Source organism: Heptranchias perlo, chromosome 17, assembly GCF_035084215.1.
Source record: "Heptranchias perlo isolate sHepPer1 chromosome 17, sHepPer1.hap1, whole genome shotgun sequence".
NCBI lineage: Eukaryota > Metazoa > Chordata > Chondrichthyes > Hexanchiformes > Hexanchidae > Heptranchias > Heptranchias perlo.
Window position 1 is genome coordinate 4,752,134 of NC_090341.1, and position 10,609 is coordinate 4,762,742.

The window sequence follows — 10,609 nt, forward strand, 5'->3', positions numbered from 1 at the left end:
AAGTGAGCTCGCCAGAGGGAACCCTGGTGCCACACACCTCAAGAACTTGTGTAAAAGTGGTCCCCTTACTTTCAACCCGCAAATAATGACCAACATTTGTAGTCTTTGACACGAGCAGATACAATACTCGCCTTAAATTATTGCTTATATTTTCAATTCGTCCATGCCCATTCTATTCATTCCTATTAGAAGGAAAAGCTTTTGTCTCTGCTTTATTGACCCCATTTGCACAGCTGGATTTAGTGTTAAACCAGTTAGTATCTGGAAGAGAACTCCTAATGAGTGATGACACTCTGCAGTGTTACTAGATATCCTATGCCACCAATTACACCCCTTTACAAGAAGCCACGCCCCTTTAAAGCCTGTTCGAGGCAATCATTTTCAAGTTACATAAATGTAACCTTCAGTAACCAAACCGAGATGGCCTCACCTCATGACTCAATGGGTAAATGCGCTCTGTTGTGTAGCACTGAGTCATGCAGACCAGCATGAATTTCGATCCCCGCTCTGTACTAAGTTAGCTGATCCCAGTAGGGCTGCTGCATTTGGACTCCATTCCCCTGGTCTAAGGGGAGGAAGAACTTGCATTTATATAATGCCTTATCATGTCCGCAGGACGTCTCAAAGCGCTTCACCGCCGATTAATTACTTTTGAAATGCAGTCACTTGCTATGTCGGCTAATGTGGCTGCCAGTTTGTGAATAGTAAGGACCCACAGACAGCAAATGAGTTGAATCTTTTTTTGGTGATGTTGGTTGAGGGAGAAATGTTGGCCATGACATTGGGAAAACTCCCTCCTCTTCTTCAAACAGTACCATGGGATCTTTTACATCATTGTGAAGAGACAGGCAGAGCCTTAGTTTATTGTCTGACCAGACAGATGGCACCTCCAACATTGCAGCACTCCCTCAGTACTAAGAATATGAGAAATAGGAGCAGGAGTAGGCCATACGGCCCCTCGAGCCTGCTCTGCCGTTCAGTAAGATCATGGCTGATCTTCGACCTCAATTCCACTTTCCCGCCCTATCCCCATATCCCTTGATTCCTCTAGAGTCCAAAAATCTATCTATCTTAGCCTTGAATATACTCAATTTTACAACACCAAGTTATAGTCCAGCAATTTTATTTTAAATTCACAAGCTTTCGGAGACTTCCTCCTTCCTCAGGTAAATGTTCAGGAGCTCCTTGAAGCCTACGCATTTATACATATAGAACAATACATGGTGTTTACAGACTGCCCCTGCAACTGCCCATTGCCAAGGCAATCACCGTGTTCAGACAGAGAGGTGTCACCTGCAGAACCCCCGAATACTGGGGGTTCTGCAGGTGACACCTCTCTGTCTGAACACGGTGATTGCCTTGGCAACGGGCAGTTGCAGGGGCAGTCTGTAAACACCATGTATTGTTCTATATGTATAAATGCGTAGGCTTCAAGGAGCTCCTGAACATTTACCTGAGGAAGGAGGAAGTCTCCGAAAGCTTGTGAATTTAAAATAAAATTGCTGGACTATAACTTGGTGTTGTAAAATTGTTTACAATTGTCAACCCCAGTCCATCACCGGCATCTCCACATCTTGAATATACTCAAGGACTCAGCATCCAAAGCCCTCTGGGGTAGAGAATTCCAAAGATTCACAACCCTCTGAGTGAAGAAATGCCTCCTCATCTCAGTCCTAAATGGCCGATCCCTTATCCTGAGACTACGCCCCCTAGTTCTAGATTCTCCAACCAGGGGAAACAGCCTCTCAGAATCTACCCTGTCAAGCCCCCTTAGAATCTTATGTTTCGATGAAATCACCTCTCATTCTTCTAAATTCCAGAGAGGAAAGGCCCATTCTACTCAATCTCTCCTCATAGGACAACCCTCTCATCCCAGGAATCAATCTAGTGAACATCTGTTGTACCACCTCCAAGGCAAGTATATCCTTCCTTAGATAAGGAGACCAAAACTGTACACAGTACACCAGATGAGGTCTCACCAATGCCCTGTACAATTGTAGTAAGACATCCTTACTCTTGTACTCCAACCCCCTTGCAATAAAGGCCAACATGCCATTTGATTTCCTAATTGCTTGCTGTACCTGCACGCTAGCGTTTTGTGCTTTTTGTACGGGGACACCCAAATCTCTCTGAACACCAACATTTAATAGTTTCTCACCATTTATAAAATAATCTGTTTTTCTATTGCACTGAATTATCACCTTAGATTATCAGTACGGCAAAAATCAGGCAACATTTCCTGCTTCTGATCACTGTCCAGTGACTCCTGCTAGAAAACACACCGAGCAAGAACTGGACTGGGCTCGGCTGTGAATCCCCTCTGGGTTCAGATATCCTGCCTATACAGAAATCAGCACCTTCAGGAGAGAAGGGGCTGGCAAAATGGAACACGAGAGAGGTCTCATCTGAAACATTAGCCTATTCTTCCCTTTCAGATGCTGACTGACATGATGACTTTCCAGCATTCTCAGTTTTTTCTCTTTTACTTCAAAATTATATTGATATATACTGGTTTCTTATTTCTGGATAATCAAATTTATGCTTGCAGAGAAAGATTAAAAGGTAGTTATTGCAAGGCAGTAATCTCATCTAGGGGTTCAGATAACTACACATCAGAACCCTGAATTAAAATCACTTATAGAGGCTGCAATTTATTTCTCTGTAAGCCTGCAGTATTGATTTCAAATATATTGAATGCTCTATAATTAGCTGTCATACCACCTATCCCTACTTAAGACTCTATGTGATTACAATTAGAGCTATTTAGAGGAGTTCCTTCAATTCTCTCTTACGATTCTCTCCCTTTCTTGAAGTGCCGACTCCTGTTGGGGTACACCTAAATACCTGTCAGGGACCCTCGGCAGCCTCATGCAAATGACCATTCTTCATTTGCAAGCCCAGATAAGAGTATGTTGGTTAGCTATTTAACTATGAAGGTCATCACAGCCAAGCCTGATCCTGACATCCTGTGGTATCTTTATGTGTGCACTTTCCAGGAGTGGGAATGGTGGCTATTTGGTTTCCCTAGCTCAGGGATGCCAAGACTAAATGCAGCATCATTACTGTCTCCCCAGCTGAGATCAGTTAACTCTGCACAGACCAGAGAGTTGAACCTGGGTCCCCCCAGCCTGTATGGCTCAGTATGGTTACCTCACTCACTAGATCATCGGGTACATCTCTCTGCTTTCTTTACATCTTACACAAGCCCAATGGACATAACAATGTGTGTAGCAGGGAGTGAATGCTAGGTCCTAATCTAATCTTCAGGGATTGGGTCAAACCACTTCTGCTTCTCTGTGTTGGCTTATGACTTCAATACCTTGAGCCGTTTTGGTTAGATTGCATTTTCATGATGGTTCCATCCTATCATCTTATGCAGTGCTGTAAAATGTGCTGAAAGCTGTTTGGTGGCTGAGCCATTCAGACCAGAAAGTTTCAAATCCGATCTGTGCTGCATTAGCTGATCGCAGCCAGGGCAACACTTGACCTCAGTGCCCTGGGCTGGGGAATGGGGGAATTGGTTAGAGTTCCTGTTCTAATGACCAGTGACCTCTACTGCAAAATACACGTATGTAGACAGTGAGTGTGGGCAAGATTAGACTTGGCCCTCCCATAGTAGAATACCCTGCCAGCACTTGTGGAATGGTGGCCCAGCGCGAGTCAGTGCCTTCAGGAGAAGAGCTGAGAGAGTTAGGAGGGAGGTGGATATAGCAAACTTCACACCCTTATCTAAGGGTATAGTCCTTGTTTAGGAAATCTAGTTGAGTGAGTATTCGAGTTAATAAATGTCTCCAGCAGTTAGTCCTCAGATCCAGTTTTTCTGATGAATGGCCATGTGAGTCAGTATAAGCAGGAGTGTCACATTAGGACACCGGCTCCAATGGGTTAAGCTATGTCGTTGGAGCTTCATGGGGAGAGGGAAAAGAGTTGAGTATTCAGGGAGCTGGAATACAACAGGCCATTCTGTGTAAGACTGTCTTTGGGAATGATACAGTAAACTCATTTATAGAACCAATGTGTTTGTGATTTATCTGTTAGCGAGGAGGCCGTAAGTGATGTGCATTATATCAAAGGTCATCGTACTGTGTGTTCCAGCTAGGAGCTGGTGTAAATCACATGTCTGCCTGTGAGGGATTAGCAAGCATATGCAAGAACAAGTGCATTAAGTCAGTATTGTTTAACTTTACATCACAACGCAAAGAAGGAATCCATGTTTCTTTTGTTAAGAGCCACTGTTAACACTTCAGAAGTTGTTTGCAAATCTCAGGAGATCCAATCTGGGGAGTGGATTTGTGACTAAAAGAGGAAATGGCTGCAGGAAAGAAAGACTTGCATTTCTGTAGCGCCTTTCACCACTTCAGGACGTCTCAAAGCCCTTTACAGCCAATGAACTACTATTGAAGTGTAGTCACTGTTGTAAGAAACGCGGCAGCCAATTTGCGCACAGCAAGGTCCCACAAACAGCAGTGAGATAATGACCAGACAATTTTTTTTTAGTGATGTTGGTTGACAGATAAATATTAGCCAGGACACCAGGGAGGACTTTGGGGTACACTGACCCATCACGGAGTACCTTGGGGGCAGGGCGGGGGGGGGTGGGGGGAAAGTCAGCCTCATGGCAGACAGGCCTCTGCCACATGGGCTCTGGTGGGTGATGAGTAAGCCTGGTATACAATGATGGAGGTGGACATCTAGAACTTCAAGTTGGTTGGCAGGTTATAAGCTGTGTGGTTCCTTCTATTGTGCTGAAGGTAGATGGTCATCATGCAATAGAGACATGGGATGAAAGCTGCTTCAAGGCATTACCTGGAGGCTGAGTAAAACCACATGTTCATATACTAAGGGTTTCATGCCTCTCATTATTGGGTTGCTAAGGGGCAGTGAACTGTTGCAGCAGCTCCACACCACCAACCACCTACTCACCATGGAGCCCCTGATACTCCTATGCACCTAGTGAGGGCTCAAACCCATGTTTGTCATTTCTCTGGCCAATTAGTAATTATCTTTCTAGAGGATAGGAGAAGAGAAGTAAGCAGGGTCGCTTTGGGCTTTGTGATGACATGCCTGACAAGGTTCTTTTAGAATAAAGTCTACCCAGCTCACTGACAGAACCTGGACTACCGTGAAGTGGTAGTCCTGTCACAGGCTTGGGATGCTTTCAGAAAATGGGATGTGTCTCTAAGCGACACGTGTGCTCCATATTGGGGAAAGGGAAACACTCTGCGTGGATTTCTCATTAGCATGGATTGGAAGGACTCAAACAGGGGATTGGTTTACAAGCATGTTGCACACTCTGTGAATCAAATACTGACTTGAGAGGGGAACTTTTATGGCTCCGTGCAGTTGACTCCCCTGGCGGCTTAATGTGTGAATATACTATTTAGTGTGGAACTGAGGTGGACAGGTCTGGTACATCCCGGCCCTAATCCAGTGCCCCCCAAGCTAAGGAGAAAAATTAGCCAAGCTTTCCAGCCCTGATCGCTATGCAGTGACCCCTGCTGGAAATTGCATGTGTATGGCTGTCTGTTGGGGGACAGGATTACACTTGGCTGTGATGCCGCCTGCAGTCAAATAGTATGCCAGCACATGGGCCACAGTTGATGAATGGCCAATTGGGCGATGTACCAAAGGACAGCCAACGCCATGGAATAGTACCCAGCGTGAGTCACCAGAGGAGGGGAGAAAACTGGGTGGGGGATTTTAAATTGTTTTAAATATTTTTAGTGAGAAAGAAACATTTTGGATTTGTATAACAATTTAAAGAACGCAATAGCTAAATGCAGACTTCTATCTGCAGCATTGCCAATGTTTTAGCAAATATAATGTAAAATCGGCCGAATCAATTTTTTAATTTAAATATTTCAGTCCCACTCTGCTATCTGCAGACCAGAAGAAAATGAGCCTTTGGCCTGAATAATCATTTGGTGGTGAACGGGGCATTAATTTGTGCTGACAGAAGGATCAATCGTACTGACAGTTATAGGATCTGGTGCTCACTTTTCCTTAATCCCCCACTCTCTCCACTCGGCAGATAATCAAGATTCGAGCTCAGACAGAAGGCATCAGCATCAGCGAGGACGCCTTGCTCCACCTGGGGGAAATCGGCACTAAGACAACCCTGCGGTGAGTGCCCATTGCCGCTTTGTTAAGGAATAATGGCTCTTGTCCAGACCTTGATAATGTCATTCGTTTTTTTTCCTCCTGACCCTGGCGAACAGGAATGATTTGCTGCTCTCCCTACACTGAAGCTTTCAGGAGCCAGAGACAAGGGTTTTAAATCATCCTCTTTACCTGCAGCCAAAAACTCTTCACTGGCGGTATTTAATTTTAGCCAGCGCTGTAGAATAACAGTTTCAGTAATAGCTATTGGTTTCAGCTTGTCACGGAAAGATAAATGGTGCTGTAGGTAGGGCCCCATGGGATTAGACACCAAAGGTTTCTGTTTTATTTTTAAAACTCCTTTTAAAAACAAAGACAGCTAATGAAATCTTACAGTGCGATAACTGGCACAGATATTAGCAATCCAATGTTTTCTGTACGTTTGTGAAGGTTTATAACGGGGATATTTTTGCACAAGCGCAGAGCACGCAATAAGAGCTCTTGAGTAGATATTGCCGAGGAGTTCAAAGATCAGCATGCTTTCAATACCATCCTTTGAGTACACTCTGACTGAGGCAGGTTCTTAATTACCATTTACACTACAACCTTGACCAGCTGGAAACACACTGCACATTTTACTTTTACATGGGGTGGGGGGGGGGGGAAGAGCTGCCCCCCTCCCCCCCCCCCTTCCGTCTCCGACTCCTTGTTGGACAACGGCGGCCCTCCAGTACCTCACCCCAAAGTGGCCATACTTCACGTGTGAGCCTGGACACTGTGTGTCAGTGGGCAGTTTGACTGGGGAGGGCATTGCAGCCAGGCTTGGTACTGTCTTTGTCCAAAGTGTACATCACAAGATAATTATAGATGAAAAAGGCCATTCAGCCCATCTAAATTCTTCCATCCAGTATAACCCGACAGCCCCCCCCATTGCAGCATTTGTTTGGCTCTTAAATGAGATCAGGGTTTTTGCCTCCACTACTTCATCCAGGAGACTGTTCCGTGCAGTGATCACTGTCAATGTAAAGAAGAATTTGCTGACATCAGCCCACAGCACTGAAGGTGCAGTCTGACCAGGGCACTGTACAGTTTGGTCACAACTTCCTCTGACTTGTATTCATACTGTTTCGACTGTCTAGTGCGATATTCTATTGTTGATTGGGTCTCTGCATTGGTTGGACAAGTTGAGTGTCAATTCTACTAAAACTCCTAGGTCGCTTTCAACGTCCTCCTTTGCTGTTGTGCCCTTTTTATAATTTGGCTGCCATTTTATTCTCTCCTACCTATCCTGAAACCTTTTTTTGCTGTTTTAAGTTGAAAGTGCCCAACGTACCATTTCTGCTCTGTCTCCCTGCTCTCGACATCCATTTTTCAGGGGCGTGCTGCTCTTTTTTTTAAAAAAAAGATTTTCATTGGCTGAAAACCAGCTTTGAAGACATCCAATCACAAAAGCACCTGCCAGCAATTGGTGGGATTTAGCCCAGTAAAGTGGCCCACACTGCTTGTTTGATCACGCTAAGTGAATCTTAAGAGCATGCATGTTGAATTTGCAGTTTGTTTAAATAAATTAGGATTTTGAGTTATGAGAAACGTTGACTCTGCATAGCTTAACAAAGGAAGAAAAATTTAAACCAGAAAGGGTAATTTGGCCCATCATCCCTCTGGTATCCTAATACAGTCAGCTTACAAAACCAGCTGCAACTGGAACTTCTCTGATGTCTTTTGTTCCGATAACTTGGTGGATAATTCTAGGTGTCGTCATCTTTTGAGCAAAGAAATGTTCTGAAATCCATTTTAAATTTAGTTTGCGCTCATTTAAATTGATGGTGTCATATCTTATTCTGACGTACCTTGAAATAATATTCTGGGTTTACCTTCTATATGCCATTCAGTACTTTACTAGTGCAGCGTAACCCGTGGCAAGTCAACACAAAGGAAATTTACCCAAGAGGTGGGGGAAGTTATGTTATAGTTGTATAAAGTCTGATTAGACCCCATCTGGAGATACTGGGTTCGGTTCGTGGCACGGTACCTCAGGAAGGATATATTGGCCTTGGAGGGGATGCAGCGCAGATTCACCAGAATGATATTGGGGCTAAAAGTGTTGAATTATGAGGACAGGTTGCATAGACTAGGCTTGTATTCCCCCGAGTATAGAAGATTAAGGGGTGATCTAATTGTGGTGTTTAAGATGATTAAAGGAGTTGATAGGGTAGATAGAGAGAAACTATTTCCTCTGTTGGGGGGAGTCCAGAACAAGGGGGCATAATCTTAAAATTAGAGCCAGGCCGTTCAGGGGTGATGTCAGGAAGCACTTCTTCACACAAAGGGTAGTGGAAATCTGGAACTCTCTCCCCTCAAAAAGCTGTTGAGGCCGGGGGTCAATTGAAAATTTAAAAACTGAGATTGATAGATTTTTGTTGGGTAAGGGGATTAAAGGTTATGGAACCAAGGCGGGTAGATGGAGTTAAGAAACAGATCAGCCATGATCTAATTGAATGGCGGAACAGGATTGAGGGGCTGAATGGCCTACTGCTGTTCCTATGAGTGCATTCAAAAGTAGAAGTCAAAGAGATGCCTCTAACCACTGCCCCCCCCCACCCCCCCACCCTCAAAAAAAAATTTGTGTGTAAAGATGACAATTGACAACTGTGTACCTGAAAAACCAACAAGTTTGGATGGCAATAGTGGAGCTCACAGGCTCTGAAAGAGCCCAAGCAGCGCCTGAAACCACAAATCAACGAACCCAGAGCTTGTAGCCAAATGAAACATTCAGATGGGAACTATTTAGGCACCCAGTCAGAAGCAGCAGGAAATCCCGGAGAGAGGGAATCAGGTGGTGGGAAGAGCCTGTAAAATCGATCCCTGTCTCTAGAGAGAGAAACAGTCAGAAAAGCAAATCCTGGCCGGGTGGCTGGAAGCTATGGGCAGGACCCTGTAAATTCTGTGTAGAACATGCTTGCGACTGGAGTTGCTGTAAAAGGACAGAAATATGTGGGGGGGGGGGGGGGGGAAGTGGCAGGAAGAGCTTATGGAATCAGTCTCTGAGGAAAAACACCGATCATGTACTTCAACATAGGAAGAGGGGAAACAGAAGCAAGAGAAGGAAAATGATGAGAAGTTGTTCCCAACCTACTGTTGTCCAGGCGGGAGGTTAGGGATGTTGGGGGTGACCTGAAACAGTGAGACAGTTTGAATAGCACTGCTGTAGGCACAGGTATGGGAATCTGCAGCTTATGGTGATCTAACGAGTGATATAAGTGTGCAGTGGCCAGCATGATTGCGACAGATAGCTTCATAATGGGGAAAGTCCTATCGAGATGTCACCGAGAGGTATGCCAAGGATAATGCCAAAATAAGGAGCGTGTGATATACATAGCAAATTTAGTAGATCATGGGTAGATAGATTTACCTCAATGTGGTCCTCTGTAATCCTTTCTCTGGGCTGTAAAGTTTAAGCTTCTCTCATTTTTCCTCCTAGCTCATTTGAGATTATTCTTGTTGCACTTTTCTGCATCACTTGCACTCCACGGTTTTGGCCTTGAAACCCAAAGTGTGCTTCATTGAATTGCTTCTGCGCCGAGAGGTGAAAGGGTTAGATAAACAGCAGAGGCGTATTGAAGTTAACGGCTGTGTGCTTGTGACGCAGGTACTCTGTGCAGCTACTGACCCCCGCCAACATGCTGGCGAAGATCAATGGGAAAGACGGCATCGAGAAGGAGCATGTGGAGGAAATCAATGAACTGTTCTACGACGCCAAGTCGTCAGCTAAGGTCCTTGCAGAACACCAAGAAAAGTACATGAAGTGAGAAGCTCGTAGCTAGCGCGACAAAGTCAAACTGGGAATGCTGGAAATCCGAAATAAACAAACAGCGAAAGTGCAATGGGAAAACACATCAGGTCCACCAGCACCTGAAGAGAGGAAGCAGGGTAACATTTGAGGTGGGGACCTGCTGTCAGAATGGAAATTGTAAAAGAAAATAACTTTTTTTTGCTTGTTAAATAAAACATTTGTTTTGAAAAATCTCTTGGTGATTCTTTGAAAGATTACACTCTCTGCTTCCAAGGAACTTGATAAGAGCGGGTGGCAGGTTGGCCAGCCCTGTGTCATAGTGCTGCCCCCAACAGTCCCCCATCTCAACTACACTATTATGGGCAGGTGCTGAGTAGAAGTCAGCGGGGGAATGGCTAGATCATAGAATGGCTACAGCACAGAAGGAGGCCATTCAGCCCATCAAGCCCGTGTCGGCTCTTCGTAAGATCACGGGGTAAGGCTTCCCCTCCTTCCTCCCCCATTCCAGGCTACACTTGTGACCATCCTAATTTAAAGTGTTACAGCAGCATAGGACCAAGTGGCGGCCATTCAGTCCCTCAAGCCTGTCCCGCCTTTCAGTTAGATCATGGTTGATCTGTATCAACGCCATCTAACTGCCTTGGTTCCGTAACCCTTAATACCCTTACCTAACAAAAAATCTATGAGTTTTGAAGTTTTCAATTGACGCCCCCCCAC

At 44.9% G+C, this 10,609-nt stretch overlaps 1 protein-coding gene across 1 annotated transcript in view; it reads left to right on the top strand.

Annotated features, from left to right (window-relative positions):
- ruvbl1 (RuvB-like AAA ATPase 1) overlaps positions 1-10,123 on the top strand; it is a 50,723-nt gene extending 40,600 nt beyond the window's left edge. The window contains exons 10-11 of the mRNA XM_067998389.1: positions 6,032-6,123; positions 9,749-10,123. Of these exons, the coding sequence (XP_067854490.1) occupies positions 6,032-6,123; positions 9,749-9,908 (252 nt within the window). The 3' untranslated portion in view covers positions 9,909-10,123. The remainder of the gene's footprint in view (positions 1-6,031; positions 6,124-9,748) is intronic.
- Positions 10,124-10,609: the final 486 nt, after the last annotated feature.